The sequence below is a fragment of the Rutilus rutilus genome (genome assembly GCF_951802725.1).
Source record: "Rutilus rutilus genome assembly, chromosome: 18".
In the NCBI taxonomy this organism is placed as follows: Eukaryota; Metazoa; Chordata; class Actinopteri; order Cypriniformes; family Leuciscidae; genus Rutilus; species Rutilus rutilus.
Window position 1 is genome coordinate 13,293,018 of NC_140231.1, and position 24,463 is coordinate 13,317,480.

The window sequence follows — 24,463 nt, forward strand, 5'->3', positions numbered from 1 at the left end:
ATTATTATTTTGAGTCAGATATTTACAATGAAACAGTTGATATGCTTCATAAAACCAGTGATTTGTTTCAATGAGCTGGTTCAAACTCACTAACTAAATTATTCCGTTGCAGTGGGTTACAAATCAGAATCAGGAATTATTATTATTATTTAATTATTTAAAAAAATTTTTTTACAATGAATTGGTCGATCCACTTTACAAAACCAGTTTGAACCAGGGGGGTAATCCAGCACCCGGAAAGCGTACCATCCCCGGGGGCCGCCATTGGCTAACAAGCCATCACCTGCTGTTAGCATTCCATTGACTCCCATTCATTTTGGCGTCACTTTGACAGCGAATAACTTTACATCTGAGGCGTTTAAAGACTCTATTTGTCCATTGTTCATTTCTAAAGAAACACGACAATGTATAAAAGGCTCCATTACCTTGTATCTTACGTTATGGCCCCGTAGAAGCAGTTTTTGTAAAAATAGGCTAACGATTGCAACATAACCACGCGACTCTCTGGAAATTACCGTATACACAGGAGGAGAAGCTTGCAGTCAATCGGGGGGACGTGGAGGCATAAGTCCGATAAAGTCAAGGGAGAAGCCCATAGAGAGTCATAAAGTTGCTCCTGGTCCTAGCTCATGGACAGCTCTCCGTCTCTGCAAGATTCGAAAGGGAATGATTCAGATTTCTCTTGGCACAGCTTCTAGAAGACAGACAGGTTGCTCATGTCACATCTACGTCATCAAGCTCAGTTTGAGTCTGCGCAGTCCGCTCAGCCATCAGGAAGTGAATGCTTCTAATTTGCTTCACTTTTCTCTGTTGAAGTCTATGGGGTCGCTGTGTCTATTTCTTTTACTGTCTATGGTTTGAACAAAATGGGGCTGTCCCAATACCCACACTTGTTTTACATGACAGGTAAATAATGACAGATTATTTAGGTGAACTGTTCCTTTAAGAAAAATCATCTGTTACATCCCATTATTCAGTTTGTACTTGTCAAATACATAATTAATGGTTTGGCGCTCAGTGAATGACAAAAACATGCCAACTTGATATCATTACATTTTCACATTTGTATGCTGATTCAGTGTGTCTGCCCAGAGGTTTGTTTTGTTTTGCTTTCTCAGTTTCTTGCCGGAGCTTGTCTCATTTCCTTTTCTTGTTTTGTTTTTCTCTGTCCTGGCCCTTCATTTGCCATTCTTGCCTGTCATTTTGCCTGTCATTTTTCTCAAAATATTGATTCTCTGAACAAGTTGTTGGCAAAATGTTCTTAAGCTACCCATCAAGTTGTCAAGACTAAATCTGTATGAGAGAATTTACATGATAACAGAGCTTCTCCATTGGATGCTGCAGTCCTGTGATGCTCTTGCAAATATTCATGTGGCCTTTCTGCATTAATTTTCTTCTTGTACATGTCATCACTCCATTTTTTATCTTTCCATCTGTATCTCTCTGTATCTATCTTTCCACACCTTGCCCTTGATTAAGATGCAAACACATGCACTGTAAAAATGTAATGCAATGTTTAGCTTTGCATTAGATTGAAGGCAACACAATTATCTTTGAGTTTAAATTTAACAACTGTTGCCAAATTGGATTTGTTTGTGCACTAAATGTTAAAAAAAATCTTGCCATAGCAACTACAGATTTTCAATTAGCAACTGAGCAATCTTTCATTTGCTCTTTTCTTTAACTTGTTTAAATTACCTTTTTAAAAATATATATATTTGTCTAAGATATTGCAACATTAAAAATATTTCATTGTAACAAAATATTAAAGCTCTTTTTTTTCTTTTTCAAGTACACAAAATTAAGATAAAATCAAAAAGGGGAAAACAATTATCCTTTAACAGTAACCATATAATTTATTCATGTGGGGAACTCACAAACCCTTAACAAATCAGCAGTATTGTTCAATATGAAAATGGTAGCAACGTAAAAAGCCTTATTTCGTAGAAATGGCAATGTTTGTCTAAATTTATGGGTGACTGTATGTTGTCCATAGTTGCATGGTTTTGAATGGAACTAATGGCACAATGCATGATGTAGGCACAATTATTTGTTGCATTTAAAGCCCCATTATGTAGGATTTCCGTTTTGGTCAAACAACGACCCCTAGAGTCGCTGTGGACTACTTGTATTTAACGTTACTGTCGTAAATACCACTCACGCAGCAGTCTCTTCACTCACTGATCCTGAGCCTGATGCCCCTGTATACCGGTCCCTGTTCAGTCGGATAGAAGCTGTAACGAGTGGCAATAAGGTGTGTCCCCTTTAAGAGCTGCGCGCGCCCTGTTTAACTGACTCGGCACAGTCTGTATTGTATGTGCGCCTCGAACACACCGTAAGCGGATTGTTTCTGTTTGATGCTCATTCTTGTCCTATTTTTGTCTATCAAGTAATGCTGTGGACGGTAAAACGTGTGACAGACAGTTACACGAGTTCGATTGGGGAATAAACACAACGCGTTACAAATCGTCGGACATCGAACAAGCACAGCTAGCCTCCGAAGATGTCTACTAATCCATCAACAAGAACGCCAGGTGCTATTTAGCTCACACCAACGAGTAAAAAGCTTGTCCGAGTGATATACAGTATAAGCAATATACTTACAAGTCCAACAGCATGCGAGGACGTGTTGGGGGAAGTGAGGTAGCCTATGCCGTAAAGCAGTCGAATTTTGTAGTTCTTTTTGTGCGCGGGTGTTACTACCCGAACCCCGAAGTTTAAAAATACGATAAAAAACTATACAAACCCCATCAGGCTATGGCAGACGCGTCATTCAACCTATTTTAAGTCGATGTACCATCACAAGCGTTTTGGAAATATATTATGAAGGTTGAAAAGTTACATAGTGTTACTTTAAACACAGACTTTACACACACAGCCATATGATCATTGCATCTGACTAAAGTAGGCTAGCCTTCTTCGAAATGGCCTTTTCCACAAACTCAAACACACAATCTGCCCCATGGACACAATCACTCACCATCTCCAAACAGTAAGTTAGTCGCTTCTGGAGGGAAGAGCATTCCTACTGATGCTTTTCTGATTAAACAGCCATGCTTCTTCCCAGAGCCTCGGTGCATCACAGCTCAGTCTTTCTTAATTACTTGTACATCAAACACTGAAACAATACATTTAAAGGATTAGTTCACCTCAAAATGAAAATTTCCTGATAATTTACTCACCCCAGTGCCATCCAAGATGTTCATGTCTTTTTTTCTTCAGTGGAAAATAAATTAAGTATTTTGAGGAAAACATTTTCTACACACATGAGGATTTTTCCACACACAATGGACTTCAATGGCAACCAGAATGTTGAAGTTCAAATCAATGCCGTTTCAAAGGGCTTAGAAGTGCTTCAAAGGGCTCTGCACGATCACATTCGAGAAATAAGGGTCTTATCTAGCGAAATGATCGGTCATCCCCCCCCCCCCCAAAAAATGTATATACTTTTTAACCACATTTGTTCATCTTGTGCTGGTCTGCGACACGCCTCGTATTACATCATCACGTTGAAAACATTACCCAATTACATACCTTTACAGTAGTGTGTAGCATTTCTGGGGATAAAACGCTTCTGGAAAATAGCAGATAACACATAATGTGCTGCAGTGGGAAGTTATCCTAAACATAAGGAATGCTTCAAACAAACATTAAGCGCTTCAAACAAAAGCACTTATTTTAACGCGGCTGGCCTTGTCAGGTGGATACATGTGCTTTAAATGCATTTGAGAATTATTTTCCCAGCACATAACTCCCATTTTATGGTTGTATTCCTGTAAATGTTAGAAAGTCATGCAATTATTCCATTTTGCATACAAGCCTTGTCCAGACATTAAGCAATTCTCCGCTAAACTTCACAGACTTCAGTGAACGAGCGCAGGCCCAGTGAACATTGGGCAGAATGTGGATTTTTATTTATTTATATTGGATTAAAAGTATTGAGTTTTGTATTTTTTCACGAATTAATTAATTATCAAAATAATCATTCAAATAATCATTATTTGAATATTAGCATGGCCATATTGCAGTTACTGGTGGCATTCTATTACATATACTCTACATATTTCCCCTTTTTTAGCACATTTTGGTGCCTTGGGAGCAACATCTTGTAACGGTAAAAGATGAGGAAGCAATTGCAAGTATACTCATTTATTGAAGTGACAGAACAAGGAACAAATAACAGCTGAGACACAGGATGGTAACGCAGGGACCCCGATGGTCAGATGTTCCAGTGCAGACGGTGAAGTGGTGCGGTGAGAATCCCAGGTGACGAGTAATCCAAATCCAAGGGAACACGAACAGGAACAGGAACAGGGCAGGCACAAACTCGACACGAAGACTGGGAACACAACCGGGAAACCACATACAACGATCTGACAGGGGAAATGAGAAAGTGGTGAGTATTTATGGGGTGATGAGATGAGCTGCAGCTGGTGACGGGAGTGATGAGCTTAATTGTTGATGATCGCTGATCAGACGACCCGCCCACACAATCAATGCACAACACACACATGACAACAGAACACGAGACAAGAAGAAGACAATGGATTTATGAACCGTGACAGTACCCCCCTCCCTAGGAACGCCTCCTGGCGTTCCCAGGCTCCCTTACCTGTCGATTGTAATCATCGATAAGGGAGTGATCCAGAATGTCTCTAGCACAGGGGTGGGCAACTTCGGTCCTGGAGGGCCACTGTCCTACAGAGTTTAGCTCCAACCCTGAAAAAATCACCTGCCTGTAATTTTCTAGTAATCCTGAGGACCTTGATTAGCTTGTTCAGGTGTGTTTGATTAGGGTTGAAGCTAAACTCTGTAGGACAGTGGCCCTCCAGGACCGAAGTTGCCCACCCCTGCTCTAGCAGGTACCCAACTTCTCTCCTCCGGACCGTAACCTTCCCAGTCCACCAAGTACTGAAATCCGCGTCCCCTTCGCCTCGAGTCCAGAACACGATTAACCGAATAAGTAGTTTCCCCATCTACGAGTCGCGGCGGGGGGGGAACCGGGGCTGGCGGATTAATGCGTGCAAAAAAAACGGGCTTAATTTTAGACACATGAAAGACGGGATGAATCCTCCTGTACACTGGAGGAAGATTGAGGCGGACTGTCACCGGACTAATGATCTTAGTGACAGAGAACGGGCCAATGAATTTGGGTGCAAGTTTATTGGAAACGGAGCGGAGCGGAATGTCCTTAGTAGAAAGCCACACTTTGGAACCGACGACATATACGGGAGGCCTACGCCGGTGGCGATCGGCTTTGGCCTTGGTGCGTGCCCCCACTTGGAGTAGAGTCTCACGGGCTCTAGTCCAAGTGTGGTGACACCTCTGGACAAAGGCGTGGGCGGAGGGGACCGCGACTTCGGATTCCAGACTAGGAAAAATAGGTGGCTGGTACCCTACACTACACTCAAACGGTGATAGGCCCGTGGATGACACTGGCAACGTGTTGTGGGCGTACTCCACCATAGACAGTTGCTGACTCCAAGAGGAAGGATTCTTGGACACTAAACATCGCAACGTTCTTTCCAAATCTTGGTTGGCTCGTTCGGTCTGACCATTGCTCTGGGGATGGAACCCGGAGGACAGGCTGACAGTCGCCCCCAGAAGTCTACAAAACTCTCTCCAAAATTTGGACACAAATTGGGGTCCTCTGTCAGAAACCACGTCTGTCGGCAGGCCATGAAGCCGAAAGACGTGGTTAACGACAATCAACGCTGTCTCCTTGGCTGAGGGTAATTTGGGCAAGGGAATGAAATGGGCCGCCTTCGAGAACCGGTCCACCACGGTTAAAACTACCGTGTGACCCTGGGAGGGTGGGAGGGCGGAGATAAAATCTAGAGCGATATGGGACCAGGGTCTCGAAGGCACCGGCAGCGGTTGAAGTAACCCATCCGGGGGCCGATTGGAAGTCTTACCCATGGCGCAGACTGAACAAGCCAAAACAAAACTGTGAACGTCACGAGCCATACCAGGCCACCAGAATCGTTGCTTGACTAAAAATTGAGTACGATTAACTCCTGGATGGCAAGCCACATTGGAGCAATGACCCCACTGAATAACGCTGGACCGTAGACCCTCAGGCACAAATAAACGGTTCGGTGGACAACGAGTCGGAGGCGTTACCCCTTCTAAGGCCCTCTTGACCTTCGATTCGACCTCCCATGTGAGTGAAGAGATGAATAGATTCTCTGGTAAAATGCACTCGGGAGTAGACGGGCGTTCGGAACGGTCAAAAATGCGCGATAAAGAATCGGGTTTGATGTTCTTAGAACCCGGGCGGTACGAGAGAGTAAAGTCAAAACGACCGAAAAAAAGAGCCCACCGAGCCTGCCTGGAGTTCAATCTTTTAGCAGTCCGAATGTATTCCAAATTCTTGTGATCGGTCCAGACGATAAAAGGTACCCCCGACCCTTCTAACCAGTGGCGCCACTCCTCCAATGCTAACTTGACTGCCAACAACTCCCTGTTGCCAATGTCATAATTACGTTCGGCAGGGGATAAACGATGTGACAAAAACGCGCAAGGATGCATCTTGTCGTCTGAAGGAGAACGCTGGGATAACACTGCACCTACCCCCACCTCTGACGCATCGACCTCCACCACGAACTGACGTGATGGATCAGGGGTTATCAGAATAGGGGCTGAAACAAAGCAACCCTTCAGTTTGGCAAACGCTGCGTCTGACCACCTGAACGTAGTACTGGGGGAGGTCAAGGCGGTCAGAGGTGCGGCTAGTTGGCTGAAGTTGCGAATGAAACGCCGGTAAAAATTGGCGAACCCCAGAAACCTCAGTAGGGCCTTACGGGAATCTGGGTTTGGCCAATCCACCACAGCCTTAACCTTCTCAGGATCCATGCGCATTCCCTCAACCGAGATGATGTAACCTAAGAAAGGAACAGACTGTGCATGAAAAACGCATTTCTCCGCCTTGACAAAAAGCCCATTCTCTAGCAACCTCTGAAGCACTTGTCGGACGTGTTGCACATGTTCCTGGAGAGACGAAGAAAAAATCAATATGTCATCCAGGTAGACATAAATGAACTGATCGACCATGTCTCGTAACACGTCATTGACAAGTGCCTGGAAGACCGCTGGGGAGTTGGAAAGGCCGAAAGGCATAACCAAGTATTCAAAGTGCCCCCTGGGGGTGTTAAAAGCGGTCTTCCACTCATCCCCCTCCCTGATGCGGACCAAATGATAAGCGTTTCGTAAATCCAATTTCGTAAAGATAGATGCTCCCTGCAACCTCTCGAAAGCTGAAGACATCAACGGTAAAGGATAAGTATTCTTTACCGTGATGTTGTTCAACCCCCGGTAGTCAATACAAGGTCGCAGCGACCCATCCTTCTTCCCCACAAAAAAGAATCTCGCCCCCGCTGGAGAAGAGGAAGGACGGATGAACCCCGTTGCTAGAGAATCAGAAATGTATTTCTCCATGGCCTCTCTCTCCGGAACAGAGAGTGAATATAACTTGCCCTTAGGCGGAGACGTACCTGGTAATAACTCTATAGCACAGTCATAGGGACGATGCGGAGGAAGAGAAGCAGCCCGAGACTTACTGAACACCTCCTTCAGGTCCAGGTACTCCGCGGGCACGTTAGATAACTCCACTGTCTCCTCCTGAAACACAGGGACAGAAACAGACGGACAGGCAGACACTAGACAAGACTTATGACAAAAGCTACTCCACGAAGACACAGATTGTGATGACCAGTCCACTCTGGGGTTATGACGGGTGAGCCAGGGATGACCAAGGACGATGGGTGCAAGAGGAGTGTCCATGATGTAGAACGAGATGGTTTCGGTGTGGTTGCCTGATGTGATGAGGGTGATGTCTTCGGTGGCAAGTGAAATGGTGGGGAGTTCTTGACCGTTGAGTGCGTGTACTGCAATCTGATGTGTGAGGGATCTGAGGGGAACTTGAAACTTGAGTGCAAAAGTGTAGTCCATGAAATTACCTTCAGCCCCAGAGTCCAGAAGTGCTCGACAGTCGTGAAGGTGAGAGGACCATCGGAGCCTTACCGGAAGGAGAGTAGATGTGGATGAGGTCTTCTCGGCAGAGATCCCACCCGACAGTAGCCTCATATTTACTGCCGGGCTGGGCCTTTTAACGGACAGCTGTAAGCAAAGTGTCCCGCTCTTCCACAGTACATGCAAAGGCCCAGGGATCTCCGCCTTTCCTTCTCCTCCCGGGAAAGCCGGGCTCGACCCACCTGCATGGGCTCGTGATCTTCGACGGGGCTGACCGCGTCCCTCTCTCTGGATCGTTGTCCCTCGATCCCACCCGGGACCCGCTGGGACTGCAGACGTCGATCAGCTCGAGAAAGACGACCATCCACTCTTATCGCCAGGGCAATGAGATCACTCAATCTGGCTGGAAGGTCCATGGCGTAGATTTCTCGTTGGACGCGGTCAGCCAGCCCATGCAGGAACATGTCCCACTGCGCCTCCTCGTTCCATTGGCTCTCGGCTGCCAGAGTGCGAAACTCGATCGAAAAGTCAGATACGGATCTTTCTCCTTGTTGAAGGTCGGCTAATACTCTGGCAGCCTCACGTCCGGACACGGAACGGTCGAACACCTGTTTCATTTCTTCGGAGAGCCTCTGGAACGAGGAGCAGCATTCTTCCTGATTCTCCCACACCGCCGTTCCCCAAAGCGCCGCTTTCCCAGTCAGAAGCGCCAGAACAAACGCGACCTTGGTTCGCTCGTCGTGGAAAGTACGGGGCTGCAGAGAAAAATGCATAGAGCATCTGGTCAGAAAAGACCGGCAGTAATTGGGTTCACCTGCGTAAGCCTCCGGAATCGGCAGGCGGGGCTCTGACTGGGATGGGTCCGCTGATGGTGGTGGGGGAATCGGCGGTGCGGGTGGCGCAGTGGGAACCTGTGGTTGTTGTAGCTGCTGGGTGAGCCCGGACACCTGCGTTACCAGAGCCTGAACAGCGCGAGCTGTCTCATGGAGATTCTTCTCCTGCGTATCCATTCTCTTCATGCATTGATTCAGAAAATCCTCCATAGGACTGGAGGAACCACTCGCTGCTTCCATGCTTTTGGTCAGATCGTTCTGTAACGGTAAAAGATGAGGAAGCAATTGCAAGTATACTCATTTATTGAAGTGACAGAACAAGGAACAAATAACAGCTGAGACACAGGATGGTAACGCAGGGACCCCGATGGTCAGATGTTCCAGTGCAGACGGTGAAGTGGTGCGGTGAGAATCCCAGGTGACGAGTAATTCAAATCCAAGGGAACACGAACAGGAACAGGAACAGGGCAGGCACAAACTCGACACGAAGACTGGGAACACAACCGGGAAACCACATACAACGATCTGACAGGGGAAATGAGAAAGTGGTGAGTATTTATGGGGTGATGAGATGAGCTGCAGCTGGTGACGGGAGTGATGAGCTTAATTGTTGATGATCGCTGATCAGACGACCCGCCCACACAATCAATGCACAACACACACATGACAACAGAACACGAGACAAGAAGAAGACAATGGATTTATGAACCGTGACACATCTTATATTCATTCAAACATGAATAATTGGCAGTAATGAAACTGGCTAATGCTGTAGTTGCAGATGGCAAGAGAACGACCCCATGGCCTGCATACTAATGACTGACTGATATGAGCAAAATAAAGTTTATAGACTTTATAGACGGAGTTCATCCTTAAAAACTGGCTAATTTACAACCGGAGGAAAACACAGAGAGTGTGATCCATCTTCATTAGTTTCTTATCAACGTATTCCACAGCCTCTTCTTCTTCCCTGCCTGCTCCCTGCTATCTCAGTGGTCTATTTTTGGCTCCATGAATTATTATAATTTTTTTTTTTTGTGCCATTTTGTCACTGTGTGTTGTACCAAACCTCTTTTAAATGATTCCCCAAGAGCATTTTTTCTCTTACCTCTGTGTTAGGGACTTCATAAAGACATGGCCTATAGTCATTATTTAATAAAAGAAGCCCATATTTTAGTACAACGGATGATTTGAAACAAAATTGTGGTCTTATACACAGACCTATACACTTCTAAAAATGGCTACAGAAAGCAAAATCCTAAAGTCTATGTGAGTGAATGGCTATTGTCAAATGTGAAGCTTAAAGCACTTTAAAATAGGGCCTGTAACTTACACATGTGTATATTTATATATATAAACAGGGTGATGTAAGGATTATGGAGCGTTAAAAACTCTGATGTAATGTGTGCTTCATTCATGCTGGTAGGTTCATTTTATGAGGTTACAAGAATTCCCTTATATGGACAAAGGCATCCAGCTATCACTGTAGCTGAATATAAAGCAGATAAAAGACATTTTGAATGATGAGACATGAAATAAACACACAAATGTGACAATGTATGGTTTATGTGTGTTTTTCGAGCCATTTCGTGTATTTTCATAAGAATGTTATTATACATTATATACATATACATACTGTAAAATTGTAATGGTATTGGTACAGACTACTGGAATTTTGATATTGTGACATCCCTAATAATAACATTGTTTTTATAAATTATTATAAATACCTACAAGAAATAAAGTTAAGATATCGTACATATGAATTTTAAAATGTGTAAATAAAAATAAGACAAAGTGTTGTTTTAAAAATAAATAAAAGTAGGCCTAAATGTCTTTGTAATACATATGTTGTTTTTTATGAGAACTTTGCATTTGACCTGTAGGTGAAATGGGTGTTTCTGAACCGATGTTTCCAAATGAGTTAGGAGGAAGATATGTTGCAGCGCAGTCCCTAATGAAAAGTCCTGTTAACATCCCAAATGTCCTCTTTGTAACGATGCTGTGTGACCATAGAATAACCAACATGGAATGGCCCCTAAAGTCATATCGGGAACTTTATTATATGACCAACCATGTGGGAACATTCTGTTAACGTCCCAAATGTCCTAAATTGTAACATTCTTATGTGACCATAAAATAACCAAAATGGAACATCCCCCTAAAGTCATATAAGGTACCTTGAACCTGCAGCACTTCCATAACCAAAAGAGGATGCTTTAGGAATGTCCCTAATGTTCTGTAAAGGTTCAGGATTTACATCACCTTTAGAGAACTTTTAGGGAATGTTGCGCTAGGTCGCGAGAACGCCCCCCTCCTACATGTAAATGTAAATGAGGCTAAAGGTGTGACCCTTGTTTAGGCTAAACTAAGATGCCACTCACCTCGGGATATTATATTATATTATATTATAGACTCTAATTTTCTTCATTGTATTGAATGGCTTTTCACGTCCTGCTGATCCGCAGATGTTATGGAGGGGAAGACGGCCTTACTCCTGGAAATGAGCCAGTGGAACTCCAATGACCTGGTGGAGCAGATTGAAACACTGGGACACTTGGAGCACTCCAGAGGTAAAACCACCAGGGTCTCCTGAAGACATCTCTCCTACATGTTTTTGTATCATGAACACATTGTATTCATCCTTTAAGGTTCTTTAAGGCTGAATTTACCAGGAGTTGCTTGATGATGTGATTTTACGGCTCATTCATTTGAATACATTTCAACTGACAAGTAAAATTGCTGTGAAAACCGTGGATAATCTAAATGCTGCTCCTCCCTAATTAGTTTACTTTACCCTAAACGGCAGTTTACATTGCAAACAGCTTGTTTAGTGTCTAACTTAAAGTGGGGAATTTCAGTGAAGGGAGAATCAACAGTGACTAATGCTACAGATGCAGCGTAATCACTGTTTTGCTTCTCTAAGCCGTATTAATACCCAGGACATGCAGTGACTCTACAGCACTATATAACTCTTGTGCAAATTTAACTCCCTTTAGAGAGGCACCCTAATGCTGCATGGGAGAATTAGAGTTTCTGTAATGCCACACGACAGCTACTTTTAAATGAGGAGAAATAGGCAGCTCACTTTTTGACACTCATTTTAGAAAAATGTGTTTCATCAGACTGCGAAACAGTCCTACCAAGACCAATAAGACCTCATAAATGGTGCTGCATGATCGAGCGACTGATCAGAGTTTGTCAGCCACAAACGATGAGTTCAGCAGCAGTGTTTGGTTTTAGCAGTGTTGAGATGTGAGAAAACAGGGTCTTGAGAGATTCATTTTTATTCTCACTTGTGGAAAAAGGTCTCCATCCATACAGCCCAACAGATCTATTATTTGTGAAAGGATTTATGGATGGCTTAGAGAAGTGCAGAAACTTAATATTATGTGGATTTGGTTATTTTGGTTTTCATTGAAGGTAAGGTCACAGATTATAAAGAGACAGAGAAAGAAATAGGATTGAGACAGACAGAGCGAGAGAGGATTACTGCTAACAATTATCCGTTTTCATTTCACAGTTAAGAAATCTGGAACATATTTTAGATTTAAAGAGAGTAGGGATGCATCCTGCCACTTAACTAAACCTTTTATTTATTCGTTTATTCATTTATTTCCACACCAGAGGATTTAAGCATGACCCAATTTATGAATTTCCAATTTAAAAAAAATGTAAATAGATAGGATACATGCTGAATTACCTTATTTAGAGCCCAACAAACAAAACTTGAGTCTTCTGGCATGAGAACCCACATTTTCGTCCAATTATACTGTGAATAAAAACACACCTGAGCACAGTAGCCTTAATAAAACACCAGCGACCTCTCACTAATGAACGAGTATTGCACTGAAGCGAGTGAAAGTGGAAAAAATTCTGAGCTGTAGATCACATTGGAGCACTGGGACAAAACCAATACAAGTTCTGAAAAATAAACAGAATGAGACTTGATCAGGTCAAGAACTACCCAATTATTTGGCCACGTTTGTGACACAAACTTTAGCCCCACCAACCCACAGACACAATAACACAGTAACATGGACAAAATTTTGGCACACCTCCTTGTTTTGGCCCATGCATCGAATATGTTGCAACCCCCGTTTTTGCATACCCTGTGATTCCATAAATGGCACAGACAATGCTTCTTTTTCCTGATGGATAATATTTGACATCTTAATTATGCTTACTGAATGTATGTGTGTGCTCAGGCTGTTGTTTTGATCCTGGTTTCTCCAGTGCTATTATACTGTTATTCTTATTAAACAAGCTCATTTACATCTCCAGCAGTCTTCATCAGGCCATCACTGCTGGTGAAATGTAAAATCACAAATGTGAAACCATCTCCTCCAGAGCTATAATAAATTTAATTATAACTCATTTTACAAATGAACTGTGATTATAATTTATGATGTACCAAACAAGCAGATAAAACTGTACAAACTAGAGTAAAGCTTACTTTGATTATTGAGTCAAGTGTTGATATTAAATTTGCTATTTAGATTGTATTTATGTTTTGCTGAATTATATGTTCTGTTGTGCAAAAGTAGTTAGTCTATAGTGGTGGAGAGTTTATTTAGTAAAGTAGGTGGCGACAAGTTTATGATTGAGTCATTTGAATCATTCACTCAACTGATTCATCCATAAACACTGATTAAGTTACTCAACCTTCTTGTTTATTAAGTTACTGTAAACAAGCAATATAACACTCATAATCTTTGGTCTGAATATTACCACGGCTGCGCATTAGCTGCACCAGTCTGAAAGATTTTCTCTCTTTTTAGTGTTAGCTGAGCTTAAAACGCATAATATACTGTATTATATAATTGTTGTCCAATTTTGATAAATAGTTACAGAAGTTTTGGTCTTTCCCAATTCAAATAGAGAAGCTTAAAGTTAGAGTACGCGATTTCAGAGATACACTGTTGATATTTGAAATCAACCCATAAAAACATACCCATCCCTTCATTGCTCCGCCCCCAAAGTGCACAAACACGCAATGCAAGAGTGGATGTCTCTTTATCATAGCTGAAGCAAAATAATGCTTTGCAAAAAATAAAGCGAAGATGACGAAAGAATGGCAAGGAAGAACAGCATATGAACATATAGTACACGAGTGTATACAAGCAAGAGTTTGATGTTAGTCGCAAGCAACACACCAGCTCCAGACAAACAATGACACTCAAAACTGTCATTGGTTTTGCTATTAGTTTTAGTATGTTTTTACAGAATCAAGATATATCTTGATTCTGTTAAAACATAGCAAAACCAATGTTACTCACCTTCACTACAGTGGTTCAGTCTGCAGGATTGCTGAATGACTAAAGAAATGTTATCAGCAAGATGGTATAAAACTGTACATTTCTTGTCTATTACCACCCACTTCTACGTATACCAACGACAGAAATAAGCGCAGTTATAATAGCAAAATATTTTGCAGAGCATTGCTATAGTGTGACGATATTGTATTGCAATAGGTAGCACATTGATGTTAATACCGAATCAAAGCGATTAGCACATCATTTGTAATTGAAAGGGTTTAATAACAATATCTGGTTATGGTTACACTTGAAATAGTTACAAAATAGATGAATGAGATGATAAAATCATTTTCCATTAATTGTACCCAGAATATATGTAAAATGCTACCTTAGAGAGAGAGAGAGAGTGAGCAAGAGAGAGAGAGAGTGTAGAGAGAAAGAGAGATGGAAGGCAGAGCTCAGGTAGAGAGGAAGAGCAAAGCCCTCCAAGAAGAAGAGACAAAGAAAAGAGGAGGCAAAGAAAGAGTGCCTCAAGAACAACATTTACAATCTTTTTTTATTCCTTCCTTTACCATGAGACTGAGACCCAAATGTGAGACATTCAAACTGACCAATCAGAAGATTGTACTAAACTTCCCCCACCGTACTAAATGTGTGACAACAAGTAGACCCCTGATGTACACACATCTTGGCCTACTTGGCATTTCCCTATCTGTCAGTCACGTTCAATGTTACGTCAGAACTAAATGATACTACTGATGAATTGGGATATCGCCTGAGAGCCCAATCACATTCGAGTGGTAACAAAACGAGCCAATGTGAGATTTGCATCGCAAGCCACTCCATACGGGCCGGGTATATAAGGCATTGTGCAAACTAAGCTTTCGCTTTTCCGCTTTTCGCTGCCATGCTTTCCTGGGCCGCCATGAGCGTCGGGCTCAAGTGAAACCCTCCACCATGTCCCAAACACTCACGGCTGGATGATTAGTTTCTCGGGGTGGGGCATGCCGAACAGCAGCGTCCCGCTCTGGTCGCTTTCTTCCCGGAAGTGCATGAGGAGGTCACAAAGTCATGGAAGGCACCTTTTTTCTGCCAGAAGCCGGTTCAATGTCTTCTCCGCTCTCACTACCCTTGATGGTGGGGTGGCCAAAGGGTATGTGGAGATCCCCCAGGTGGAGCATGCAGTTGAGGTGCAGTTATGCCCACAAAATGCTGCCACCTGGCTGGGTCGCCCGCGTCTCCCATCCAAGGCCTGTAAGTTCTCTTACAGTGCTGCTGGACAGGCCACCTCCGCCCTGCATGCTATGGCCCTCCTGTAGGTATATCAGGCCAAAGCACCAAAAGAGCTACACGAAGGTAGTTCTGGCACATAGTTAATGCAGGAGATGCACACAGCGACGGACCTCACCCTCAGAGTCACTGGTCGTACCTTGGGCAGACGATGTCCACACTTGCAGTCCAAGAGCACTATCTCTGGCTGAACCTGGCCGAGATGAAGGAAGTCAACAAAGTTCGCTTTCTCGACTCTCCCAGCTCCCAGGCTGACCAGCCACCTGGTGTTTCAGGTCCAGTGGGAAAAGAGCAAACTCTCCCCCGTGCAGAGAATCTCTTTTCTTGGTATGTAGTTGAACTCTGTCGACATGACTGTGCAGGACACTGAAATAGTTTACACTGAAACACACTGGGGCATACGGCAGCTGCAGTAATGCTGCTTGAGTCATAAGAGCAGCACACATCGGGTGCTAATCACACAGATCTGTCACTGTTCTTTCAGCCCGTGGTCAGACTTTGCTTTTCTGTGGGCAGGATTGCCCATAGAACAAGTGTCCAGGCGTGTTGTTTTCTCAACAGATTCCTCCTCCACGGGCTGGGGTGCTGTATGCAACGGGCATTCAGCCTCGGGCTCCTGGACAGGACCTTGATTGCTGTGGCATATCAATGGTCTCGAGTGCTAGCAGTACTGTTGGCCCTGCTCTGTTTCTGCCATTGTTGGAGGGAAAGCATGTGCTGGTCCGAACGATCAACACGTTGAATGTTGTGTACATCAACCGTCAAGGTGGTCTACTCTCCGTAAGTCACAACTCGCCTGCCATCTCCTCCTATAGAGGTAGAAGCGACTCAGGTCATTTCATGCCATTCACATCCCTGGCGAGCTCAATCATGCAGCCGACGAGCTCTCACGACAGCCCACATCCAGGCGAGAGTGGAGACTCCACCCCTGGACGGTCCAGCTGATCTGGGAATGTTTCGGGGCTGCCAGGTTTGCGTCTCCGGAGACGTCCCACTGCCAGTTATTTTATTCCCTGACAGAGGGGACCCTCAGCACGGATGCACTGGCACACAGCTGTCCTCGGGGCCTACGCAAGTACGTGTTTCCCCCAATAAGCCTGCTCACACAGACACTGTGCTAGGTCAGGGAGGACGAGGAGCAGGTCTTGAAGGATGCGCCTTACTCTTGACAGCCTCTTCCTGGTGCTTTCTCAGGGAGGGGGCACCATTTGGCACCTGCATCCAGACCTCTGGAACCCCCACTTGTGGTCTCTGGATAGGACACGGAGGACTGAAGTGGCCTACCCCAAGCAATAGTAGACACTATCACTTCAGCTAGAGGCTCCTCTACGAGGCATGCTTACGCTTTGAAGTAGAGTCTCTTCGTTGGTGTTCTACCTACAGTAAAGACCCCCGTAGATGCCTGATCAATGTTGTGCTTTCTTTCCTACAAGAAGGGGGAGAGCAAAGGCTGTCTCCCTCCACCTTAAATATGTATGTGTCCGCTATCGCCACACATCACGATGCAGTAGATGATAAGTCTGTGGGGAAGCACGACCTAGTCATCAGGTTCCTGAAAGGCGCCAGGAGACTGAATCCTCCTCGGCCACGCCTTCTCCCCTCTTAATGGCCCTAAAGAGAGCACCCATTGACCTCTTACCTCTATCTCTTTTTTTCTACAGTGTTTCTTCAAATCTCCCTTTTGCTCACTCTCTCTCCTCCCCCATCATGAGTGGACACGCCCCTTACTGCTGAGTGTGTTGTGGTGCTTGGTCAGAACCACTTTCAACACCGTGGGCCCTATTTTAACGATCTGAAACGCAAGTGTCAAAGCGCAAAGCGCAAGTAACTTTGTGGGCGGGTCTTGGCGCTGTTGCTATTTTCCCGGCGGGATAAATGACTCTTGCGCCTGGCGCAAATCTAAAAGGGGTTGGTCTGAAGTAGCTTCATTATTCATAGGTGTGGTTTGGGCGTAACGTGAAATAAACCAATCAGAGCGACATCTCACATTCACTTTAAGAGCAGGCGCGCTTGTTCTAAAGCGGATTCCTATTATAACGGCGGATTTGCCAGGCGCACGACAGGAGCAGTTCAAGGCCGAGGAGACCGACGTTCTCGTCAGGGACGTTGGGGATGGAGAAACACACCCACATTTACTTCGGTTAAACAGGCGTATGATAATTTGGGTAAATGTGTAAGCTAGATGTATGCTTTTATAATAAAATGTCTATCTATCTATCTATCTGTCTATCTATCTATCTATCTATCTGTCGTAATAATGTATGATTTGCAAAAATAACTGCTGTGTCTGTGTGTAGATGAGAGAATCAAAGTGTATGCGCGTTGTGCACACGCTACATTGATTAAGGCCAAGCATGCGCCCTTAAAATAGCATATGAATAACATGCGCAACGCGCCACTGACTTTAAACTGTTTTTTTTTCGGTCAGTGGCGCAATTGTTTTCTAAACCTGTAAAATAGCATGAGGGAACGTTTGCGCCGGAACACGCCTCCTCTTTGCGCTGAACCGCCCCGGGGAGCGCAAGTGTATTTCTTAGTTAACCGACGTGCATCTGTGGAGGGAAAAGTCCGCTTTGCGCGGGTGCAAAATAGGAATGATACATGCGTCGGTGTACAAAGTCAATTGCGCTGGGTGCAAGATAGGGCCCCGTTTCTCAGAAATCACTTGCTGCTCCTTTAACTTGCTTGACTAGAAATAGCTGTCCAGTTTCGAAAATACAAATATGTGGACTGAGCTTAGGGACTTTGACAGTGCACTTGAGAGTGGGATATTGCTTAAATAGATGCATATATTAGAAACTGTCTTTACGTTTGTCCACATAAAAAAAAAAGCTATAGCTACCTATAAGTGGTGAGCTGACTTGACTTTTAATGGTGTTATTCAGTAAAATGAAGTTGGAGTTGGAGCTTAGGGAAAGACTTCACATAAACAGCTTAAGTTTACAAGCAAAGGAAAGACCTATAAAGAAAAAAAAACTCCCAGCCCTGTGGATATGAACTCTAATTTAAATCATAAAAAGATTTGATAATGTTAATTACTGAATTGTGGTTTTGAGTGCCATTCAGATTTTAAAGGAAAATCTAACTGCTATTTGTCTCTTTCTATTCACCCTCTCTTGTTTGTCTGGAGGTTTCTTGCATTATTCATTAATAGCCATTTTCTCCAGCCCCACACAGAGCCACAAACAGATGCAGACTGTCTTGCTGTTTTAATTCTGAGACAGTTTGGGCATAGCCTCTAGTAGCGTGAGTAGTGATTCCTTGTGAGGTTGACATTGACTGGCAAAGAGCAGTTGAGTTCTGACAGAAAACCTTTAGTGCTCTTTAAAAAGGCTAAATAATGGGCCAATCACAATATTAGTTCATATTATTTTACCTACAGTTCTGCACCAGTTCAAATTAAATATTGTCCTCAAAAGAGAGGATATTATAGGTTATTCTTGGGAGGAAAACTTGAGAAATTGAGAGAGCTTACATTGCAAACTATAGTGTGGTGACATAGTGGACTTCCGTGACATGCTGGATGTTTTTAACGCACACACACTCACTTATTCCAATTATATGTATCATTATGAGCAAACAATGCACTGTGCAATATAGCTTTATGTATTTGTAAAAAGTTGGACTTTACAATCAAGTTTTATTTTGTATTTTCATTACACAATTTATGAATATTTTTTATGAATATTTATATTACAAATGATTAATATTTGATACAAAAGGTACATTTAAAGTAAAATAAGATCAAATAAAATTTAACACATTATCATTTCAATTCATTAAATTAAAATGTATGTAATATTATGTAATCTGCATATTTAAGTAGGATAGCACTTCATCATTAGCCCCTTTCACACAGTAATCCCAGGAATCCCAAAACCCAAACAGATCCTCACTTCAACTACGCCTTTCTGCAACATGCCACAATGTTTCTAAAAGCCACAAATATGAAGTGACAATTAAAGAGAATAATTACCCTACATTTCACACAACATTTCATAAATAGATAAGCTGTTGTAATTTCCCCCCCCAAAACCAAGTTAAGGAATCAACAACTTTGAATGTTTTTTTTTTTTAGGTTATTGTTGATTTGATGCTGTTTCTTTTCTGTATTTATTATTATTATACATTTTTTCATACCATTCTCCATAATTCAAAAGCACTATTCTCAGTATTAATACTTAAATCCTGAATAGTTTTCACAATGGTCAAATAAAGAAAAGGAGTTTTGAATAAGCTATAAAGTACACTCATAACTTAAAAAAAAAAAATATATATATATATATATATATATATAATTTAAGGAAAGAAAATAAGTGCTTATTTATACAAATTTATGTATACACAATGCTATTGTATGTAGCTTTATCTGTAAATAAAGAGTGAGAGAGTGCAATAACTAGTAGCACTTTGCCAATTTGTGGAAGAGAGAACAGGAAGCACGACTTCTTCTTCTTAGAGAATGACGACTGTCCCATCAGTCATCAATAAGATGGATGGTTTGAGGTGGAAATTGCTGCCTCACTGCAGAGAACCATAAAGTTCTCTCTCTCTCTCATTGATCACTAGAGAGCCTGTACAGGCTGCGGCATCCTCGATGTGCGCCACAGAGCAGTGTGGATGGTTTGGAAGACATGGAGGTTAGTCCTCATTACCTCTTCTAATTACATTGAATTATTCTTTCAGTTTTTACTCATTTCATCTCTTTCACCCTCCTGCAGAGGAAATGCAGGACACAATTACTCATCCTGGTGATTCATGGAGGTCATATCTTGGATTCTGGAGGTGGTGACCCTGGAGGGAAGGCGGGTGATGCTGCCACATTGGCGTCCGTGTTGGAGCGTGTGGCTCGGGCACACTTCCAAGCGGCAGCAGACAGCATGCTGGTCAGACTGGTGCCTTGCACGCCCGTGTGTGCTGATGCCTTCTCCCTGGTCTCAAAGTAAGATGTTGAAACAAAAATGTAAAGACCAAATATGCTAATTCTTCGTAATGATTATGTTCATGCTGAAACACTCATGCTAGCTCGGTAACTCTTACCTCAGTTTAGCCTTGGATGAGTTTTCAGTGTCAAGAATTACAGACTTTCATCTGACAGTTTAATGGCGCACTTAGTAATTTTTACTCATATAAAGTGTCTGGTTTAGCACTGGTCGTTCACACCTCAGATTTGAAAAAGACTCAAGAAATGGCTGTGGAAAGCTGTGGAAAAGTGGGACTGTAGAAGTTGGGAAGAGGGGAGACAACAACCAATAAAACACAGACCTGCAACACATTTATTATACAGACAAATGAATAAAAAAAAAAAAAAACAGTTGGGGGCACTTTAATATATTTTAAAAATATAATGACAGTAAACTCACAAATATCTTATCATTAGAGACTACTATCATAAAAAATAAAATATGTTTTGATAAATTATTCTTAAAAAACTTCTATATGGTCTATATGAACAATTTAAAAGTTCTAATTATATTTTCATTACGTCTATTAGGAACACCAAATGACAAACATCAGTTTAACACAGAAAGAATAAAGGCACAGTTACTTTTTTGTCCAATCTTCTTAGAATTTTCTGTCTACATTATCTGTGTATCAGATAATTCACCATGCAAACACGTTCATGATCAGACATACCGCTCAGTGTCCTTATTTGCAAATATATACTTTGAAGAAGACTTGATGAAATATGAGCATGTACACAGTGCTGCTTCATGTTTGGAGTATATGAAATATGTCCATAAAAACTTGAAGCATGCTTTATTGAACTTTATTCTTGTACAAACAGACGCTGTATTAAGCAGTAAATAAAGTATTGAATGAGAATGTCTCTGAAACATATGTGTATTTGGCAAATATTGCATTTATTTCACTTCAGCTGTGGTAAAGTGTGCAAACACAGCTCAAGCGTCACTATAGGAAGCAGAAAGTGTCCGACTTCACGTCTCCGTTGCATCCAGCCGCAGACGATGTCGAACACACCTATTGACTCTAATGAGACGGTTCTTCTCAGTGAGTCAAAACCATACAGCTTAAGAAATATTGTCCAACCAATTCCCAACCTAAGAGCTGGTACTTTTTAGTGATTAAACCATGCTGCATGATCAGTGTAGTCCAACCGATTCTCGAACAAATGATTCTAATGAGCCAATTCTTTTTAGAGAATCAATCTTATACAGCACGACTAGTGTAGTCCTACCAAGTTACATATGAATTACTCATCTTTTTAGTGAATCAATCTTATACAGCACGACTAGTGTAGTCCTACCAAGTTACATATGAATTACTCATCTTTTTAGTGAATCAATCTTATACAGCATGACCAGTGTAGTCCAGCCAATTACCACCCAAATTACTCTAATAAGCCAGTTCTTTTTTGCGAATCTATCTCATACAGCACGACTAGTGTAGTCCTACCAAGTTACATATAAATTACTCATCTTTTTAGCGAATCAAAACCATACAGCATTCCCGATTCCGAATGATGGTTCTTTTTAGCGAATCAAACATATACAGTTCAAGACTAATATTTTTAAATCTGCCTGTTCGTATGATAATTTGTAGAAAGATACACATTAAAAGTTTTGTCAGTATATTATCAACCTATTTTCTACTAAAATGTTTGGCAATGGAATTGCATCCCAACCCCCCCACCCCCCCCCCAAGATTTGAGAATCTCAAGCTCTTACCTGACCATTTAAATTCTCAAATTATATGCACAACTCTAACTGACAGTTAAATGAACCCATTGATCTGCCCTTTGGAGTCATGCTAAGCTGCCAGAATGAACATTTCAGATCAGAGAGACTTGAAAATGAAAATGTCTTCTAAAGACTTTGGAACCCTGGGGGAAAATGTTCATTTCTATGATAAACGTTCAGTTGTTTCCAGGGAACCACAAAGGTTAATTTAGTTCCATTAAATGATGAAATAAATTTCATTACACAAAGAGGTTAAAATGTGTCAGAATTGCGTGTCTCTGTCAGAAACACTGGAGCAGGAGCACATAAGGCCACATGCCCAGTCAAAGCACAGTGAATTTTACATGATGACATTTGGACATTTTCTTTGTAGCCTCTTGCCAGTTTTCCATTTCTGAGCTGATGGGAACATCCAGACAAGAATGATAATGATTTTGGTCATGAACTATACAGAAAATAAAACTCATTGCTGATAAATAAAGCTCAATTATCATCCGCGAGACAACCTTTTTCCATGATTTTTTTCTCCTTTACTCAATTATTTATTCTGTCTACTTTAAAGCACTCACCTGTTTAGCAATCAATCTGTGTCTGATTACAGACACAACTTCCATCATTGTCTCATAGGAATAGCTGTCACTGTTGATGTAGGCAAAAGGAAATAATTAAAAATATATATTTAACAGCTCCGCTCTATTAATCAAACTACCACATTCTGTGACAGGAAACTGGCCTGATTAAAGATAGAGGAGCTTTAGTATGCTAATTAGACATCCTGCTCTTTCAGATATCGAGACAGGGATGACCTGATCTCCACCTCTGAACTGTCCTTTAAAGCACATTTAGCTAAAAATACATCTAAATCAGTTTGCATATCAAATTTGCATATCAAATTTATAGGCAACATTCGGTATCTCAAAATGTATCTGAATATGACATTAACATCAGACATTGTACAAGATGTATATACATTGAACAACAGTAGAACTATATGTAATGTCACAGGTTGTTTTGGTTTTTATGTTGTTTCATGTCACAGTCATGTCACTGTCTTGTCATCTGATTCCCTTTTCTAGTCTTGTGATCCTGCCATGTGTTCTGTCTTGACATTGGTTGATTGTCTTGATTGTGTTCACAGGTGTCCCTTGTCTTGTCATTTAGCCTTGTGTATTTAAGCCCTCATGTTTGCCTGGTTCCTTGTCAAGTATTGTTTGTGTAACTACTGTTGGGTGCCATGCCATGGTTTTTGTATTTAGTTTGTTGAATAAACTGCACTTGAATGATTACATATAACAGAATAAAATAGTAGTCTATATACTAACCTAAACCACTCTTTAAAAGTATGAATTATACTGCATTAGATAACAAAATATAAAATCAAGTGACATCTGCAAACAAATGATGCTATAGACCAACAAATGATAGCTTTTCTGACATTTTTTTTTATTACTTTTTACAAACTTGTATTAAAGTGTTTTTTAGTCAGTTACCAGATATAAGGTATTATCCATCACAAACATATCATTGCATTCATTTGAAAGAAATGAGCCAGTTCTTTTTAGTGAATCAAGCTCCACTCTAGTGTAGTGTAATCGATTCCCAAACGTATGACTGTTATGAGATGTTAGTGAATCAAAGCCATACATCATGACCATTGTAATCCAACCTATTCCTAAACGTTTGCTTTTGAAGTTTCTTTAAGTTTGTATATGAAGTTTGTTTGTGAAGTATACAATCTAAAACAATCAGATTTGACCTGGTGGTTTTTTCTAGCACTTATTATTCTTGGGTGGAAATTGCATAAGACAGTCTGAGAAAGCTGCTAGACAAATGGATTCATCAGACTCTCCACAGCAGTACTTACATAACACTGTCCATTGTTGCATCATCACATGGGCCAGGTGATAAAAATGAACATGAGAGAAAACAGGAACTCAAAACAAGAGCACAAAAAAACAATCGAAGGAGTGCTAAAGGACATCCTTAGTGACGCAGTACAGAAAATTGAAACTTCGTGTAAAAATGTGCACAGTGCAAGAGGTTAGCTATTCAAACATTTTGTCCCATCAAGAATTTTCCCTTTTGTCTGCCTGTAGTTTGAATCCATACAGCTACGATGAAACCTGTGTGTCCAGCAGTGTGGATCATTTGCCGCTGGCCGCTCTTCCCATACTTGCCATCGCTGCCCCTCATTACCAGAATGCTGTAGCAGCAGTCATTGCTCAGGCCAATCAGGTTTACCGAAACTTCCTTCAGTCCCCAGAGGGTGTGGGCTTCACAGGACAGGTAAACATATTGATTATTGGCCAATGTTAGCAATATATATATATTTAAAAAAAAAAAAAGTATATATACACTCACCTAAAGGATTATTAGGAACACCTGTTCAATTTCTCATTAATGCAATTAT

At 41.9% G+C, this 24,463-nt stretch overlaps 1 protein-coding gene across 5 annotated transcripts in view; it reads left to right on the forward strand.

The window, feature by feature from the left end:
* Positions 1–24,463, forward strand: part of plrdgb (PITP-less RdgB-like protein) — a 95,926-nt gene that overhangs the window by 33,394 nt on the left and 38,069 nt on the right. For all 5 annotated transcript variants that reach the window (XR_014625187.1, XR_014625188.1, XM_084387481.1 and 2 more), the window contains exons 3-6: positions 11,273–11,377; positions 19,922–19,992; positions 20,074–20,294; positions 24,150–24,339. Coding sequence is in view for 3 of the 5 variants with exons in the window: in XM_084387481.1 (XP_084243607.1) it covers positions 11,273–11,377; positions 19,922–19,992; positions 20,074–20,294; positions 24,150–24,339 (587 nt within the window). In the remaining 2 variants the exon portion in view is untranslated. The remainder of the gene's footprint in view (positions 1–11,272; positions 11,378–19,921; positions 19,993–20,073; positions 20,295–24,149; positions 24,340–24,463) is intronic.